Below are 20,328 nucleotides of genomic sequence, written 5' to 3'. Positions count from 1 at the left end.
ATACTGCCCCAAAAGATAGAAGAAGGACCCAGAGATCCTGCCAGGTTGAAGGTCAGCCACAGAGAGAGAGAGTCAGAGAGAGGGAGAGAGAGAAGCCTAGCTAAGCTCCTCCCACCAAAACAATAGACTGGTGCCAAGCACAATTCTCCAGTTACCACAATTCTACCACACCTTAATTTTACTTTTACAAAAAGAAATACAACTTTATAAACTACTTATTTAAATTGTGTGTTTATGTGTCTATAGTATAACCTATTATATTGAGAAAAATAGGCTTGACCCAGCTGCCTCTCAGTCATAAGGTTGATCAGCCCTTATGACATTTAGAACTGAGTCCCCATCAATTCAATATAATTAGGTATTCCAGAGTAACTGTTACTTATAAATACATGTTGGGTCCTATAGCCCCATAACACCCCCACCTCCAGACGAAGTCTCACAAAAGCTAGCCGTGTCCCTCAGGATACGGCTAGTAAAAAGTATATTGCTTAAGTCTGAAGGCGGTAAACAAGACTACTAGAAATGCTACATATTTCCCAGCACCATAACTACTCTTCACTTTACTGTTATTTACAACAGATTGCAGATTTTTTTATAGAAAAGCATTTTAACCATTCCCATATACTCAAGGGTGTAACTATTTACCATGTTAGTGACTTTTAAACAATACACATTACAATGCAAAAATTGCACACAATGCCCACTGTGAAAGCCCGCACCAACAGGCCTGTGCCTCTGCTATGGTAATCCAGCAAGCAACTAGTACTCCAGGGTGGCATCTTCCTGATCAGGAGACGAGAGTAGAGCCAAACCCAGAGCAGTCAGGTGTACACCAGGCAGGAAACTTCACAAAACATGTCAATGTGTCTCTCACTTGGTGGCCGAACCAAACAGTGAGACTTCCAGTCAACACTCACGATCCTTAACATGGTCAGGCACTCAAGCCCATCTTCTGAGGTCCCACTCCACAGATCCTCCAAACTTATGAAGAGGAGCCTGACATACAACATGGAGGGGTCCAAGGGACCACAAAGGCAAATCGTCAGGCCGTTTTGTATATAGAGCACACCAAGACACAACATCACATACCTTCCTGAATGTCTCATGTTACCGAAGGTTGTCAACCACTGCCTCAACTGACATTTACGTACACACTGACCCTCGTCACACTTTTTGGCTCCGACTCGACTCCTTCACAGTCAGATGGCTGGTAGAGAGTACTCAGGCTCACCGAGAGTTCACCACTGCAAAAACAACAAGGTCAGCACATGACAAACACTATGTACAAAGTACGCACCATGCATCTACATGAAACATCTAGAGAGAGCATCAGCAACCACATTCTCTGAGCCTTTTATATATTTGACTTCCAAATTAAAAGGCTGTAGGAACAAAGCCCATTTTAAGAGTCTGATTTTAGTCACCATACACAGGAACAGGATGAAGAGATCCTGAGACATGTACAAATGCTGAATAGCCAGCCCCAAAATGAAAATTTTCTTTCCTGTGGTAAAATGTTGACATTTAAACTTAGAAGGTTGTTCATAGATAGTAACAGTTCTGCAACCTCTCGCAGTGCAACAACGAACACCAAAGACATCTCTTTGCACCCAGGTTGGATACATCAAGTTTACACAAATACCATCACGTTCCATCTCACACACAAATTTTAAGTACACAATGAACACAATTTGCATTACACACATTAAAATGGTACTGGAACACAGGCCATGGAAATCACATCTTCCTGCCCCATGTTTTAGTTTATTTAAAATGTTTGCATCTCTTAGTGCATAAGTATCAATCTTTCTAATCCTGTAAACCTTAGTTGTTAAATGTACTTTGTGGTAGTCAGTGTTTATGCCCAGGGTGCCATCTAATTTGGGAACCATGAAGCATGGGAATGCCCACTGACTCTCACTAAGCACTGCAAACTGGTGTTGGAAGAATTTCACTTCTTCCTCCCTCTCCAATTTTTTCATACAGATTTTTCCCACACAAAAATTGTTGAATTGGCTCAGCTTCCTTAACAATTTCTTCACGGAGTTTCAACTTTTCCCTATTACTGACATCCCAAACTTTTATAAAGTTCCAAGGTGGCTGAGCCAACTCTCCAACATTTTTCTCATTAAAACCAAGCATGCATTTCCCAAAATCTTTTACACACATGTTATTTCTTAAATACACTTTTGGTATCTCATACAGATTATTGTTTTGCAGCCCTTTACATTCCATTAAAACATTGGTCTCTCTGAATTTTTGACATAACTTCAAACCCTTTAACCGGTTACTGTGTACACTATACTCATTCTTTTCTTGCTTGGGGGTGTGGGTTTTATATCTAACCCCTGGGAACTTCCCCCACAACATGTTCAGCTCACAGCAACTTGCCATACAGATTTTCACATGAATTGGCTCCAGTATTAGCACTTCCTCTCCAGCCTCCAGAGTATCATGGTCCACATTATAAGATAAGATAAGATTTCGTTCGGATTTTTAACCCCGGAGGGTTAGCCACCCAGGATAACCCAAGAAAGTCAGTGCGTCATCGAGGACTGTCTAACTTATTTCCATTGGGGTCCTTAATCTTGTCCCCCAGGATGCGACCCACACCAGTCGACTAACACCCAGGTACCTATTTGCTGCTAGGTGAACAGGACAACAGGTGTAAGGAAACGTGTCGGAATGTTTCCACCCGCCGGGAATCGAACCCGGGCCCTCCGTGTGTGAAGCGGGAGCTTTAGCCACCAGACCACCGGGCCACCATTATGGTCCCACATCATCCTCCTGGTCTGGTTGATGGTCACGTTCACTGGTACCATCCACCTCATACGAGCCAAACAGTGTCTGAAACTGAGAAAAAGCTCCGAGGGGGGAGCATCACCATCCTCCCCAAGACAATAGCTCAGAGATTCCAGAGTGCTTCCCCACTCAGCAAATACAAAGAAAGGGATCCTCTCATCCCAGTTGTTAGTATTGTCTATACCATAGGTTTGCATCATTGTCTTGAGGGTTTGATGTAATTTCTCTATTTCCCCTTGAGATGGAGAGTGATACACAGTTGAACACTGAGGCTCTACTTTTAGTCCCTTCAAAACATTTCTAAAAGACTTTGAGGTAAAGTTAGGCCCTTGGTCTTTTTGCACTGCTTGAGGAAAGCAAACATGAAAAAAGAGCTTCATCAAAACCCTTAAGACTACATGAGCAGTTATCTTATGCAGAGGGACTGCTTCCAGGTACCTGGTAGTGGAACAAATATTTGTGAGTAAATAATCATTTCCCAGTTTGGTCCTTGGGAATGGACCAAGTACATCTACTACCAGCTTGCTGAAGGGTTCACCTGGTGCTGAAATAGACTGAAGGGGAACAGGTTTAATACTTCAACTAGATTTGAAAGACATGATAGGTCTCAATATGCTCTCTGACAGTCTCCCACAGCTGAGACCAGAAGAAATGCCTGGAAACCTTGGACATCACCACCTGGGGACAAAACCCTTGTTCTCCTTCCATCAATACTGCAAACAGAGGTGAATTCTTTGTAAGAGTTTCCTCCCTGAAATGAAAACACTTATTTAACTGTAAAATCTCTTCCTCAGCAACAGCGACAGTTTCCTGCACAAAAATTAATTGCACCCTAGCAGGTGCAGCCTCTCTCACACTATTTAACTGATCCATTCTCCAATCATGCTCAGCTCTGGTTGGAACATCCTTTTCTTCAGTTGACTGCAGTTCAACATCAGAAAGCAGAGTTACCAAACTAAAGCCCTCACCATCCTCATGAGAAATATCATGAAGACTGTTGGTAGCATGATCATGAGCCATACTTCTCATAGTGGAACCATCAGGGAGAAAGTCTGGCAGGGTTTTCCTAGCCATTTCCTCCCAACATTTGGGACTTGGTTTCCCCCAAACTAGTTGTTCCTCACTGTCTAACAGGCCCATAACATTATTCCCTAATAAGAAGGGAATTTCATCTGAGATACCTACAGGGAGATAGCCAACTTGGTATGCAGATTCTACCCATAATTTGTGTACTGGTGTCCTTATGGTTGAACCCGTAATATCCTTCAACAATATATCTACCCCAGTACAGGTATCCTTAGACACTGGTAGCACTCCAGCACGTAGCAAAGAGTAGGTGCTACATCCATCTCTCAAGGACAATATGTTCTCAACTCTGCCTACATCCTTTTGCAAACCAACTGTGGACCTACTAGAAAATATACACATCCTGGGGTCTAGATCCAAAGGTTCCTCCTCACCTTGCCTTGAAGACCTAATGCAGGCAACTGGATGTATCTCTGCAGTTAGAGTCCTCTGGGGTGGTTCCTCCCTTTCCTGATCTTGCCACCTTGACCAGCAAAACTTTTGTGTGTGTCCAGTTTTGTTACAGTAGTAACAGGCATAACTCTTAAAGGTATTTTTACCATTTGGTGTAGGACTGGTACTGTTTACTTGAGGACCTGAAACATTATCTGATTGTCTAGGTAAATTTTGAACTCCAGCAGACTTACCTTTTCCTTCTATTTTAGAGGGCACCTCAGCCTTCAATTGTCCCTGAAAATTCTTGTTCCACTTACCTTTATGACGATAGGACTTGGAATAAGGTTTAGAATGAGTGGGGAAATTTTCAGAAGCATGACTGTTTTTACTTACCAATTCCCTGCGAGCCAGGAATTGGTCACCTAGATCTAGTGCTTTTGAAAGATTATCTGGGTTTTTGTCCTCCAAATATTCTCTGAGGTCAACAGGGATTGTATTGTACAATTCCTTATGAACCATCAGATCTACTAATTTGTTATAATCTTTATTAACTCCTTTGAAACAAACCCATTTCTTAAAAAGGAACAGTTTCTCATTCCCAAACTCAGTTAACGTCTGCCCATCCTGAAATTTTTGATTCCTGAACTTTTGTCTATATTTCTCAGGTATCATTTGGTATGCAAGCAATACTTCCTCTTTAATCTTATCATAATCAGAAAAATTTTGCCCCTCCAGAGTCTCTACTCTCTTGAATCCTTTACCCACAAGTTGTGTGGGAACTAGGGTAGCCCACTTCTGTTTGGGCCATCCTTGCTCCAAAGCAGTCTTCTCAAAACAAGAAAAATATCTATCTAGGTCACTTTCTGTAAACTTAGGGACAAAATTTGCAGCTTTAGTTATGTTAAAGTACTGCTCAGGCTCTTGTTCTGAACCTCCTAACCTCTGATGTTCTTCTTCCTTAGCTTTCATTAAGTTCATCTGAGCCTCTAGTACTGCTAATTTAAGTCTCATTCTCTCCATTTCCATATCACCTGGAGTAGGTGATCCCTCATCTTCACTGTTAACAGGCATGTTTACTGATGAATTGTTTCCTTCTTCCCTGAAGCCTAAAAAGTTTAAAGACTCATCTTCTGACATAGTTTTTATCTTGAAACACTTGCTTCCCTCTTACAGTATCAGTGGACAAAGTTTTCCCACAGGCACATAAAATAACACAAATTGAATGTAAACTATGCACATAGCACTTACCATAACCACAACAAAAATGTGTTACTCAACCTTTCTCCCACCTTAGGAGAAAAACATCCTGTAAACTAATATATGAAAACAACACTTCCACTGACACCACTTTGGTAAATCTTCTCCTACCCGGAACATGCAACTGTTATTACCCCATACCAGTACGTATAGTTCAAAGAATGTTTTGAGTTATTTTAGCAGTCAAATAACTCTCCCGGTCAAGCTCCCATGTTACGTTGGTTTGTCCCTTATTACTTTGATAGTAAGGTTCTCACTACATGTTCTAGTGTGGGGTAGGTTTTTACTTAATGGACTTACCTGTCTAGGGGTAATACTTACATCATGGCTGATCATCTTGAGTGTCTCTGATATCCTCTCACCAGCCCTCTTCACAGGTTATGTAAACTACTACTATAAAAATATAACTGTATTCTCAATAGATATGTACAGAATATACAATTACAGCCTCACATTTTCAAAACAAAGATCTACACACTCCATAGCTGTTCTCCGCATGGTGTATCTTATTAACTTTTGTCCTTCTCTCTACTTGACATAACTCTGGGCTAACCAGTGTTTTGACACACTTTAGTCACCCTGGGTATGGTGGCCACAACTTAAATTATAAAAACTCACCCCTGGAGCACACATACTGCCCCAAAAGATAGAAGAAGGACCCAGAGATCCTGCCAGGTTGAAGGTCAGCCACAGAGAGAGAGAGTCAGAGAGAGGGAGAGAGAGAAGCCTAGCTAAGCTCCTCCCACCAAAACAAAAGACTGGTGCCAAGCACAATTCTCCAGTTACCACAATTCTACCACACCTTAATTTTACTTTTACAAAAAGAAATACAACTTTATAAACTACTTGTTTAAATTGTGTGTTTATGTGTCTATAGTATAACCTATTATATTGAGAAAAATAGGCTTGACCCAGCTGCCTCTCAGTCATAAGGTTGATCAGCCCTTATGACATTTAGAACTGAGTCTCCATCAATTCAATATAATTAGGTATTCCAGAGTAACTGTTATTTATAAATACATGTTGGGTCCTATAGCCCCATCACCAACGCACTGTTCCTTTGCTACTTGAACGTTTTCCTTTGCCACCGCATGTGGACTTTTCTAACCCCTCTAGTCCATAGGTACCTTTACCTATGGATTTCAGGTATCTTTATCGTTGCCAATTATGGCCTATTTACAGTGGAGTATTTGCGGCCCCAGGGGTATTCGGGGTGAGCTTCAGACGTTGCTCTCCCAGGTTTCTCCTGTTGGTGTTTGCTTACAGGAACCAAAATTACACTCTGCCGTTATCTATCCTTTCTCAGGCTATAATTTATTGTATTCTTCAGATACTTTTCCTGATGGGACCTTTAATGAAAGTGCCCTTCTTCTACGCACTGATATTCCGTACCATCAGCTATTTGTTCGTACTTCGCTGCATTACACAGCAGCCCTTATCCACTTGCATAGGTGGTAAGCACTCTGTTCTTTGTATCTCTCTCCTTCTCGGGCATTATCTATCCCAGATATTGCCTTTCTTGTTTCGTCATTACCGCCACCACTTCTGTTACTTGGCGATTTTAATGCCCATCATTTCCTCTGGGGGATCTCACTGTGATTTCCGTGGCTTTCAGTTAGAGGCTTTTCTTGATACCCACCCCCTCCATGTTTTAAATACAGGTACTCACACCCATTTTGATCCTTGGACTGATACTCTCTCTTGCATCGATCTCTCAGTCTGCTCTTCCTCCGCCGCATTAGACTTCACCTGGTCTGTTCTCCCGGATTTACATGACAGCGATCATTTACCAATCACTCTTACTTCTCCTTCGTATTCACCTCCTCTTCGTATCCCACGCTGGCAATTTGATCAGGCAAATTGGAACCTTTACTCACAACTAACTGTTTTTAGTGAGGTTCCTTCTTCGTCCTCCATTGATGAGCTTTTACACCTCTTCTCATCCTCTGTTTTAACAGCAGCTTCTCATTCTACACCCCAAACTTCGGGCAGGCATTCTCAGAAATGCGTGCCTTGGTGGTCTGTTGCTTGCGCTCGTGCAGTACATTTGAAACGCACTAGGTGGGGCAGGTACCAGTACAATAGAACCATGGAGAGACTTCTTGATTTTAAGCAGAAGCGTGCGATTGCTCGCCATGTCATCCGTGATGCTAAACGCACTTGCTGGCGAGATTATGTCTCCACCATCACCTCTGCTTCCTCTATGAGTGCAGTCTGGAAAAAAGTATGAAAACTGAGTGGTAAATATTCTCCTGACCTGGCTCCTGTTCTGCAAGTTGCCGGTGTTGATATAGCAAACCCACTAGATGTTGCCAATGAAATTGGCAATCATCTGGTCCATATTTCTCAGGGGCTCCATCTATGCCTCTCGTTTCTTTCCTCAAAGTCTGCCAGAGAGTTAGCACCCTTGGACTTTTCTTCTCTCAGAGAAGAACAGTATAATGTGCCTTTTACACTTCAGGAACTGGAGGCAACACTCTCAGCTTGCCGATCATCAGCAGCTGGGCCCGACGACATTCATATTCGTATGCTACAACATTTACATCAGTCAGCCCTTGCAGTCCTATTATGCCTTTTCAATCTTATTTAGTTACAGGGAGTTCTTCCACAGCTGTGGAAATCTGCCATTGTTCTCCCTTTCCGCAAACCGGGTACTATGGGGCATGAAGCCTCCCACTATCATCCCATTGCTCTTACCAGTGCAGTTTGCAAAGTGATGGAACACTTGGTAAGTAGACGTTTAGTGTGGTATTTAGAGACACACAACAGTATCTCCACTCGTCAATATGGCTTTCGTAAGGGCCATTCTACCATAGACCCCTTACTATGCTTGAATACGTATGTTCGTAATGCCTTTGCGAATAACCACTCAGTTATTGCCATATTTTTTAACCTTGAGAAGGCATATGACACAACTTTGAGGTATAATATTTTGGCCCAAGCCCACTCCTTAGGCCTCCGAGGCAATCTACCATCCTTCCTTAAGAACTTTTTAACTGACAGACATTTCCGTGTTCGGGTTAATAATGTGCTCTCCCCGGACTTTATCCAAGCTGAAGGTATCCCCCAGGGATGTGTTTTCAGCACAACACTTTTTCTCCTTGCTATAAATGATTTGGCCTCTAGTCTTCCATCCAATATTTGGTCATCACTCTATATTGATGACTTTGCTATTGCATGTGCAGGTGCTGACTGTCACCTCATTACAGTTTCTCTCCAACATGCAGTCGACCGTGTTTCCAATTGGGCCACCACACATGGGTTTAAATTTTCCATTACCAATAGTCACCAAATTACTTTCACTAGACGCTGTGTCATCTCCGATCATCCTTTGTACCTCTATGGCTCCCATATCCCTGAACGTGATACAGTCAGGTTTCTAGGCCTCCTCTTTGACCGTAGGTTATCCTGGAAACCTCACATTACTTCTCTGAAGGCAACTTGTCACAGCCGGCTGAACCTTCTTAAAACCCTTGCTCATCTTTCATGGGGAGCTGATCGTCGAACTCTCCTTCGCCTACATTCCGCCCTCATTTTATCGAAACTCAATTATGGTGACCAGATCTATTCAGCGGCCTCTCCTGCTACTCTCGCTAGCCTTAACCCCATTCATCACCAAGGATTACGTTTATACCTTGGTGCATTTCACTCTTCCCCTGTTGAGAGCCTCTATGCAGAAGCGAACATTCCATCCTCATCCGATCGCCATGATGCCCATTGCCTTTGCTACTATGTACGCTCTCATGATCTCCGCAATCCTTCCATTTATAGAATGGTCACTGATATTAGTAGACATTATTTGTTCGCCGCCCCTGTTTGCTCCATCCCTTCTCCCTTCGCCTACATTCACTCTTGTCTTCTCTTCAATTACCACCTCTCTATGTTCATGTAGCATCTCACTTTTCCCTACCCCCCTGGGAAGTTCCAGCTGTTTGAGTCTGTTCTTTCTCACTCCCTTGCTCGAAAGCCCAACTGTCTTCAGTAGCTTCCCGCTATCTTTTTCTTGACCACTTCCACTCTCATTCTCATGCCATTGCAGTGTACACAGATGGCTCTAAGTCTTCTGATGGCATAGGATTCGCAGCAGTGTTTCCAGACAGCATCGTACGAGGGCATTTACTGTCTTCGGCTATTATCTTTACTGCTGAATTGTATGCCATTCTTGCAGTACTTATCCATATTGCATCTATGCCTATGTCATCATTTGTGGTTGTCTCAGACTCCCTTAGTGCTTTACAGGCTATACAGAAATTTAATACACTTCACCCCTTAGTCCTCCGTATCCAACTTTGGCTACACCGCATCTCTTCCAAGCATAAAGATATTGTTTTTTGTTGGGTCCCTGATCATGTTGACGTACAGGGCAATGAACAGGCAGACACTGCTCCGCGGTCAGCAGTACATGACCTACCAGTTTCATATAGAGGTGTTCCATTTACGGACTATTTTGCTGCAATAGCTACCCACCTTCACACCCATTGGCAACAGCGTTGGTCTACTCTGCTCAGTAACAAACTTCAGTCTATTAAACCGAGTATAGGTTACTGGCCGTCTTCTTGTCACCAGTGTCGAGGTTGGGAGACTACTCTCTCCCATCTTCGCATTGGCCATACTTGTCTTACTCATGGTTATCTCATGGAGAGGCGCCCTGCTCCTCTCTGTTAGAATTGTCAGGTTCCATTATCGGTTAGCCACATTCTATTAGACTGCCCACTTTATCAACGAGCATACAGAATATACCTCCAATGTCATCTTCGCTCCGCTGCTCTCTCTTTACCTTCCCTTCTTGCTGATGGACCCACCTTTTATCCGGACTCTCTCATTGACTTTTTGACAACAACTGACTTACTTCACAAACTCTGATGATACCTTCAGCCCTTTCTACCTCAATCTCTTGCTGCCCTCTACCCCCCGCATTATCCCCTGCCCCGCTGTTTTCTGTAACCTACTGACCATCCCTCCTCCCTTCTACCGCCCAATACCCTCGCTTCCTTCCCTACTCTGCAGCGCTGTATAGCCCTTGTGGCTTAGCACTTCTTTTTGATTATAATAATAATAATAATGTACCCTGCAACAATACTGCCCCAACCCCTGTAACATTTTGCAAAACTCGGGGTGGGTAACTCAGGATTACACATAAAAGATCTTGAGGGTTAATGGCATACAAAAGGTTCATGTACAGAGATATTAAACTTACAAATATGGGTGTGTCCTTGGCACACATGGTCATGGGAATCAGGAGACCCCTCCACGGTTCATTCACACAATTTGCACGTAGTTTATAAAGAGGAAACAAAACCTTATTTCTTAAATGTACCTGGCGGCAGTCAGTGCACGTGTTCAAGGTATCACCTAGTGTGAGACCAGTAAAAGACAACGTCCACCAACTCTAGCTGGGTTCAAACACAGTCTCTAGAAAGAAACACTTCACTTCCTTCAAGGAACCTATTTCACCCCAGCTTGCATCATGCCAGGCCTGCTGACATTGCACAAATTCCGAAACCTCTACCTCATGGGGGTTACCCTGGCCCCATTTTTCAGCATCCCAAAGCTCTTTCGCTAAGATGCACCATGGCTGAGCCACCACTACAACCCGTCTTTCAGAAGATCCAAATCTTCCACAATCTCTTAAAATTTTCCTGCTTACATTATCTTTCTCAGGGACCTTATCCACCATTGTTTTGAAGCCACCACACAGTTCTGTCATGACCTTCCCAGGACCCGGCTCCAATGCCAATCCCATCTCTCCAGCTTCCAGAATATGTAGCACCACCTCATGGTCCCACGTCATCCTGGGTGGACTGGCAGGCTGGTGCACTAGTGCCATCGACCTCATCTTAGCCAAGCAGTTTCTGAAACTGAGAAAAAACACCGCGGGGGAAACATCAACATCCTCACGTAGCCCTATGACTTAATGATTCCAGAGTGCTTCCCCACACGATAATGAAAAGGAGGGGAATTCCCTCATCCCAGTCCTTCTGGTACTGGGTAAGACAAACGTGCATTGCCCTGAGAGACTGGGAAAACCACTGTGCTTCTCGTTGACTCCTAGGATGATATACATTGGTAAATTTAACCTCAAGTAGGCCTCTCAAAACTACGTGACATTTCATAAAATATGACTTCTGGGTGATTCGTGCAAAGCCTAAGGGACAAAAATGTTTCACCAGAAATCTCAAAACCACACACACAAAATTATTCAGAAAGGGTATATCCACTGGTAACCTGTTAGAAGAATTTATTAGTAAACACTGGTTAGTCAGCTGTCCCTTCTTAACACTTAAATGTCGTTCCTTCGGAATCTGTAAAAAATACAGACAATGACACTTTAATAGTTCTGCTGCAGCCACTTGGACACAGGTCCCCTTAAAAAGAGTCTTGCTCATTTGACCAACTCTGCAAAATAAACATTTGGTAAATTTGGGAACCACATCCTCCGCAACAGCTGATAAGTGAATAGCGTTCCAGAGGTCACTACCTTCCTGGGCCTCACTCAGTTGCTGCAGAGTCAGGGGATTTTTTCCCACATCAGCACCAGGACCACTTCTCCAACCAAGTTCCGGTTGAGCCGGTTCATCACTGCTCAGAGTCTTCTGCAGGTGAGGCTCAATGAACAGGCTCCCCAGGCCCAAACCATCACCACATTGTACAGAAGGATCACAGGGAGGCACAGCTCCTGCCTTGTTTCCCTGTTTAGTCCTAGCACGCACTGAAAAATTTTCAGGCACCATCGCTCCAATTAGGTCATTACCACCTTGTAAAGCAGGGTCCTGCAAAACCAAACAGTCCTCACTTTTGAAGAGTCCCACAGCATTGTTGCCTAGTAGAAGGTCAACTCCTGCAAAAGGTACATCTTCTGCAGTACCTACAGGTAGGTACCCAGACTGGTACGCAGACTCTACCCATAACCTGTGCACTGGAGTCCTGACAGGGACTCCAGGTATCCCTTTAAGAAAAATGTCCAATCCGGTGTAGGTGTCATCCGACACTGGCAATACACCCCTGCGAAGCAAGGTGTATGTGCTACAAGTGTCCCTCAAAGACATCACACCCGTCACCCTACCTTCATTTTGGTGTAAGGCCACAGTAGACTTACTTGAATAGACCTTCATCCAAGGGTCTAAGACAGCTGGTCTTCTTTGGATACCTTGGGGCAAGACTGCAGTGCAAGCAACATCATGTGTAACTGGTGTACTTACTGGAGAAGCATCTGCTGCAGCCTGGTCCCTAAGCATCTTTCGACAATATCTTGCAACCCTCAACACCATTGTTAATGAAGAGCTGATCAAAATATCGACTTGGATGACAGCCGATAAACTTACGCGTAACGTTGACAAAACCTACTACATTATGTTTGGTAGCAGAGCAGGAGATGCACAAATTAACATTAAGATCGACAACACTCTAATTACCAGGCATAATGAGGGCAAATTCCTAGGCTTATACCTCGACAACAACCTGAACTTCAGCACCCATATCCAACACATAACCAAAAAAGTATCCAAAACGGTTGGGATCCTCTCCAAGATACGATACTACGTGCCGCAAACTGCCCTTCTCACACTATACCATTCACTTATATATCCATACCTCACCTATGCTATCTGTGCTTGGGGTTCAACTGCAGCAACACACCTAAAGCCAATAATAACCCAACAAAAAGCCGCAGTAAGAATAATCACTAAATCCCATCCCTGGCAACACACCCCCCCACTCTTCATAGATCTAAACTTACTCCCTGTTCAGTACATCCACACTTACTACTGTGCAATCTACATCTACAGGACCTTAAATTCCAATATTAACCTTGACCTAAAATGCTTTCTTGATAGTTGTGACAGAACCCACAGGCACAACACCAGACACAAACATCTCTATGACATTCCCCGTGTCCGACTAAACCTTTACAGAAATTCAATGTATGTCAAAGGCCCTAAAATCTGGAACACCCTACCTGAAAATTCCAAAACTGCAGACACATTCATCACCTTCAAAACTACCATCAGAAAACATCTTATCTCCCTGATACACCCTGTCAACTAATAATACGAATACCACCTGGTGGTTCACACTTACATTCACTCACCCATTTGACCATAAACAGAAATATCAATCTCAATCTCAAAATAATGAATCTTAACTAGTCAAAAGTTGGCCTGTGATACTCCAATACTGAAACTATATATAGTGCCAAAACAAAAGCATTCACATTGCTAAACTCACAACTAGTATTTAGTCACTTAGCCATAATACCAACTTATCTCATAATTCTGTAACATTTTAAACCTAAGATTTAATATAAGTCTGCCCGAAATGCCTAGCCATGCTAGGCGTTCTAGTGGTACACTCTGTAATTATTATTTTACTACATGTAAACCACACAATAACCAAATTCTGTAAACTCAGCATTGTAATACTTATAGAGAATAAAGTTTGAATTTGAATTTGAATTGAATTTGAATTCCTTTTCCGGCCAAACTTGGGATTTGGCCGTACTTTCAAATAACAGAAAAAACTGGTCTGGATCTTTCTCTAGGAATTTGGGCACAAATTTTATGGCTTTATCCAAATGAAAAACATCTACCCTCGTGTCTGTGTCTGAGTGAGAAGCAAGCTGCCTCTCTTTAGCACTTTCTTGAGCCCTAAGCTCCTCTAAGGCTCTCTGTTCCTGGATCTTTGTACATTCAATCCTTAACCATTCCTTTTCTTCTGCCACTAGGGCTAATTTCATACATACAAGTTCTACTCCCTTTTCCAGGTTCCTATCATGGGAATTTGATTGAATGTCACCTTCCAAATGCATGTCATCCACAGAATTTTCACTAGTGTCAGCCATTTTGAGAAATAATAGCACCAAATCTTGCTATCAGCCACAGAACTTACTGATATAAAATAATAAAGCACACAGCAAAGTACATACACTGAAGTAGTATATTCACAAGAAGTGATTGTCATGTGACTCCCTAAAATTAAACAGGATTGCACACAACAAGAAAATCCTGGCAGAGAAATGGAGCTACTGCACCTGCAAAGGAAAATTATTCCCAGAAAATTAGGTAAGCATAACCTCCCCAAAAATCAGCAAGATTGCACCTGCAGTGGAAATTATGCACAAAATATCAGGTATTAATAACACCCGAAAAGCAAGCAATATTGCAAACAAAGGTAAATTATGCACAGGGTATTAGTTAATAATAACACCCTAAAAACCAGCAATATTGCAAACAAAGGTAAAATATGCACAGGGTATTAGTTAATAATAACACCCTAAAAACCAGCAATATTGCAAACAAAGGTAAAATATGCACAGGGTATTAGTTAATAATAACACCCTAAAAACCAGCAATATTGCAAAGGTAAATTATGCACAGGGTATTAGTTAATAATAACACCCTAAAAACCAGCAATATTGCAAAGGTAAAATATGCACAGGGTATTAGTTAATAATAACACTCTAAAAACCAGCAGTATTGCAAACAAAGGTAAATTATGCACATGGTATTTGTTAATGATAACACCCTAAAAACCAGCAATATTGCGAAGGTAAAATATGAACAGGGTATTAGTTAATAATAACACTCTAAAAACCAGCAATATTGCAAACAAAGGTAAATTATACACAGGGTATTAGTTAATAATAACACCCTAAAAACCAGCAATATTGCAAACAAAGGTAAATTATTATTTTAGTGTGAGTATTGTAGTGAATGTTTCCTTTAACCAACCCAGTAAAGAATGATTATTGACTTTCCAGGTTGCAAACTTGAATCACCACATAAAATTTGATAATTCTCCCATATACAGGCCCCCATGTTATGCAGAAAAGTGGGATAGCTGGGGGCTAGAGCCTTGTCTAAGGGCAAAGGTAAAAGTTACACTCATCTCAAGCATAAACAGGCCACCCAGGGCTATGCCAGTCAAAACAGAAAGCTCTAAACTAGCATTTGTTACTTCAATGGGTTGGTTAATAGAGGGTTAGGCAAAAAATCCTAGTTAGGAAAATATATCTATTTATTTAACATAACACTATATACACTCTCTAGAAATACCTTCATCTATCTTCTATGCTAAACGCCCACATAGCGGGCACAAGAAGCAGGCGGCTGGCAGTCCAGTAACCATAACACTCGGCCTAGTCAGCGCCAGGTCATCACTACTCTTATACCAACCCCATTTCTTATTTCGTCACTCATCCCACAGTGCCCTGACCATATCAGAGCCTAGGTGACCATACAGTTAAGCCATAGAAGAGCCTATGGCTTGGGTTAGCTAAACAAAAGGAGCACACAACTACAAACTTAGCTTAAATACACAGCATCTCCAATGCCAGCCTCCACACCATGCTGACTCCACGTGACTCCCCCCAGCCACACTTACCCCGCGTACCCAAACACAGTTGGAAAATTACCTAGCAGGATTTCTTTATAGTTACCGTTAGAGTACTTTACAGTACCCCCAAATGCACATTATGAATTGTAAAATTATTCTTTGCAATTATAACATTCATGCTGTTATGATACCCTTCTCTTCTGTATATGCATTACAGTGGACCTCCGGAATTCGATGGCATCAGTATCCGATAAATCCAGTATTCGATGCATTTTAACGCATAAATTTCACCTCGGTATCCGATCGAAAACCCGGTATTCGATGCGATTCGTACGAGACGTGTCCACGTGTGGCCTGAACTACCCCATGTGTGCCAGTGTTTACAAGCCAGGCAGTGTGCACGCATCTAAGGATACATTCGGTACATTCCATATTATCACTGTTTTTGGTGCTTGTTTCTGCAAAATAAGTCACCATGTGCCCCAAGAAAGCTTCTAGTGCCAACCCTGTGGTAAAAAGGGTGAGAATTAGTATGGAAATTAAGAAAGATTTTGAAGGGTTTGGGGCTAGCCCTGAGAAGCCTACGCCAGTTGTGGAATCCATTGTGCCTACTTCAAAAATTAAGGAAATGTGTGAAAAGTGGGTTGAACTGCAAACCTTTATGAATGAAAATCACCCTAACACAGCTATTGCAAGCCGTGCTGGTGACTATTACAATGACAATGTTATGGCCCATTTTAGACAAATCTTAAAGGAACGGCGACAGAGGTCCAGTGACTCTCAAGCTTGTCCTAGTGGCATTAAAAGAAGAAGGGAAGTAACCCATGAAAAGGACTTTCTACCTCAAGTCCTAATGGAAAGGGATTCCCCTTCTAAACAGTAACAACTTCGACACACTCCCCTCCTCCCATCCCATCAATCATCACCAGATCTTCATTAAAGGTAAGTGTCAATTATTCTACTGTTATTGCATTAAGCTTAATATTTCATGTGGTAAAATTTTTTTTCATACTTTTGTGTGTCTTGCACGGATTAATTTATTTTCATTATTTCTTATGGGGAAAATTAATTCGCTTTTCGATATTTTCAGTATTCGATGAGCTCTCAGGAACGGATTAATATCGAATACCGGGGGTCCACTGTACAATGTCATGCAGAACCCTGCATAACAGCTTCACTGCATTTAATGTCTAATTACTACTGGTCTACATTTACATTTTACTTTTGCATCAGCTTTGATAAACTTGGCCTTCTATAATATTTATGCTGAACATTAAAATGGTATAAAATACCGACAGGTTGTTAGGTAAGACACATATGCAACAGTTAGGTATCTTTATTATGAAACATTTCGCCTACACAGTAGGCTTCTTCAGTCAAGTACAGAAAAGTTGATAGAAGCAGAAGATACTTGAAGACGATGTAATCAGTCCATCACCCTTAAAGTTTTGAGGTGGTCAGTCCCTCAGTCTGGAGAAGAGCATTGTTCCATAGATTGTTTCATACTATGGAACAATGCTCTTCTCCAGACTGAGGGACTGACCACCTCAAAACTTTAAGGGTGATGGACTGATTACATCGTCTTCAAGTATCTTCTGCTTCTATCAACTTTTCTGTACTTGACTGAAGAAGCCTACTGTGTAGGCGAAATGTTTCATAATAAAGATACCTAACTGTTGCATATGTGTCTTACCTAACAATATTTATGCTACTTCCTCTCATTTTCGATATTGGTTTGCACTCTTCTTATATAAATTTGCTCGCTTAGTTCTTAACTGACACTGATTTATTGACCACCTTCTTTTCTGCTTCTATCCTTTTACTGTGCACCAGTGAGAAACCTTCATGAGTGTAGTGCTATCCAGGAATACAGCCTCTCCTCACTTAATGACGGAGTTCCATCGTTAAGTGATGAATTTGTTAAATGAATTCGTCACTAAGTGAGGAGCTTACTATAATGATAGTGAGTTTGTGTCAGTCATCTTTGATGTTGTTTCAGTATCACCTTTGCACCACTTACAACATTTCTGGTATATTTTTAAATGTTTATACAGTAGTGTACTATATATTAGAAATAAACAGAATAGAGTAAATCAGCTCTAATATACATTAATTAGGTTTGAATACTGGTCAGAGAGCCCATTGTAAGTGAGGAGAGGCTGTATAATAATAATAATACTAGTTATAATAATAATAATTGTTGCCTTTCTCTTGGTATTCCTGTGCATCAGTCATATGTTAAACAGTATTTGATGTAAACCACTGTGGTAGCGCTGTGTGATCTGGGGATCAAGACAGAGGAGCAGCTGGCGTTCGACGTTGCTAGAATGTTACTAGGCGGTGACAGAGCAGTGAAGAAATGGTCCAGTTCATGCAGAGAAGTGTCACGTCTTCACCACAAAAGGTACATGGAGGGAAGTGGATGTGACAGGTTTTTAACCCTTTCAGGGTCGACAGGCCCTCTCCCAAACTTGTTCTCAGGGTTGAAAAATATTCGAAAAAAATAGTCTTTTTTGTTTTTCTAAATTTTATAGGCTAAAAAAGTTTCTTTTGCCATCAACACTTACCGAGGTATGGAGGCGTGAAGTTGACAGAAATTGAACTGCATACAGCAACATTGTCGACTGCCAGTCACCCAGTAATCATTTATTTTTTTTTCTACCTTTTTCTATTATTTTTTAATATATTTTTTTCAAGTACTTTATGGCCTGTGAGACCAACATGAGGACTATTTTGTAAATATTCACTCTTTCTGTACTACACAATCACTGTACAAACACTGTTGTCATTATACAGTCGATCCCCGCTTTACGATCACCTCCCATTGCGACCATTTATGTAAGTGTATTTATGTAAGTGCATTTGTACATGTATGTTTGGGGGTCTGAAATGGACTAATCTACTTCACAATATTCCTTATGGGAACAAATTCGTTCAGTACTGGCACCTAAACATACTTCTGGAATGAAATAATATCGTAAACCGGGGGTCCACTGTATTGTTTACAAAACATGTTTACACAAAGGAACAAAGTAAAATGTTGTTTATTACAATTTTTCTATATTATATATACGTACATATATACAGTCACTAGACACGTTCTTAGAAGTTCTGGAGCCTGTGGAAGTTTTTGAACCACGGTGTTATGCACAATGGTGTTTTACACTCCTCACACATAAAACGAGTGTCTCTGCGTTGTTGCGGGCATTTTTTTTGTATGTGCAGACATAACACCTCTTTTGAGCATTTTTCTTGAAAGCGGTAGCAGGCAGTTTCATTAGAAAGTGATCACCAGCCTTCAGACGAGAAGGTAGTTGTTGATAATTTTGTGGGGGGTTTTCTATTTCAGGTGTTGTTCCTTTTACTTGATTATTATTTGTCTGATGACAGACAGACAAAATTCGCCATATGGTGGTTTGTTTCTGGTCCTCATCTTATACATATTGTAAGCATTGAGCATGGAAATGTCCATAATATGGAAAAGGAGTTTTATGTACCACTTATAACTCTTGCGAACACAATCAGCAAACCCAATCTGCATGTCACATTTGTCCACAGAATGCATATTGAGGGTGTAGTCCATCACAACTGCAGGTTTTAGAATGGGTTCATTGCTCTCTCTATGCTGCCTGCCAGTGTCTGCCATTTTGTTAGGATGAACTGATGACAACAGTGTGGCATCTCGTCTCTCATGCCACCAAAATGCCATGATGTCATTGGCAGCAAATGCCTGCACCTCACCTCTACGAGTGCCAGCGTCGAACCTAGGCATATGTTTATGACTTCCACGCACTGTGCCACACATATCTGTAATGTTCACTTGCAAGAAATCACTCAGTAAGGGGCTTGTGTAGCAGTTATCAGTATATAATATATGCCCCTTACCAAGATATGGTTCCATCATTGTTCTAACCACATCACCAGAGATATTCAGTAACTTCCTGGTATCTCGCAATGTATTACTTCCAGTGTACACAATTATATCCAATACAATACCACTGTAGCAGTCACAAAGAACAAACAACTTTATACCAAAGCTTTTCCTCTTGCTTGGTATTTACTGCTTGAATGACAGTCTTCCTTTGAACAGAATCAAAGACTCACCAATAACAAGCTTCCAGAATGGATAAAAGTACATATTGAATTTCTGTTTCAGATACACAAACACATTCCTAATCTTATATAACCTGTCATTTCTGTCAGGCCTGGTTTTGTCTCAGAAGTGAAGCATACGTAACAGCAGCACAAATTGATTCACTGGTATAATATCACTGGAACCTGGAGTTGCAATCAGGCGGTCTGTCGATCAGTATGATTTGACACTGCTTATACACATGTGGCATAAGCATTATTGTGGCAAAAAAAAAAAATACATCTCAGCCACAGTTGTCTGTTTCCGCTTGTGTAGACGTGATTTTGGTGAAAGTATTGCATTTGCCATGGTGTAATCGAAGTATCTGTTGCTTTCCCTGACAATAA

General features: G+C 41.6%; 1 protein-coding gene across 1 annotated transcript in view; it reads left to right on the top strand.

The window, feature by feature from the left end:
- The window catches only part of LOC128689519 (uncharacterized), a 292,248-nt gene extending 273,892 nt beyond the window's left edge, over positions 1–18,356 (top strand). Inside the window, exon 7 of the mRNA XM_070086504.1 lies at positions 18,121–18,356. Coding sequence (XP_069942605.1) covers positions 18,121–18,356 — 236 coding nt within the window. The remainder of the gene's footprint in view (positions 1–18,120) is intronic.
- Positions 18,357–20,328: the final 1,972 nt, after the last annotated feature.

This window comes from Cherax quadricarinatus, chromosome 18 (genome assembly GCF_038502225.1).
Source record: "Cherax quadricarinatus isolate ZL_2023a chromosome 18, ASM3850222v1, whole genome shotgun sequence".
Taxonomy (NCBI): domain Eukaryota; kingdom Metazoa; phylum Arthropoda; class Malacostraca; order Decapoda; family Parastacidae; genus Cherax; species Cherax quadricarinatus.
Note: the sequence above shows the minus strand (reverse complement) of the source record. Positions and strands in the feature narration are given on the sequence as shown.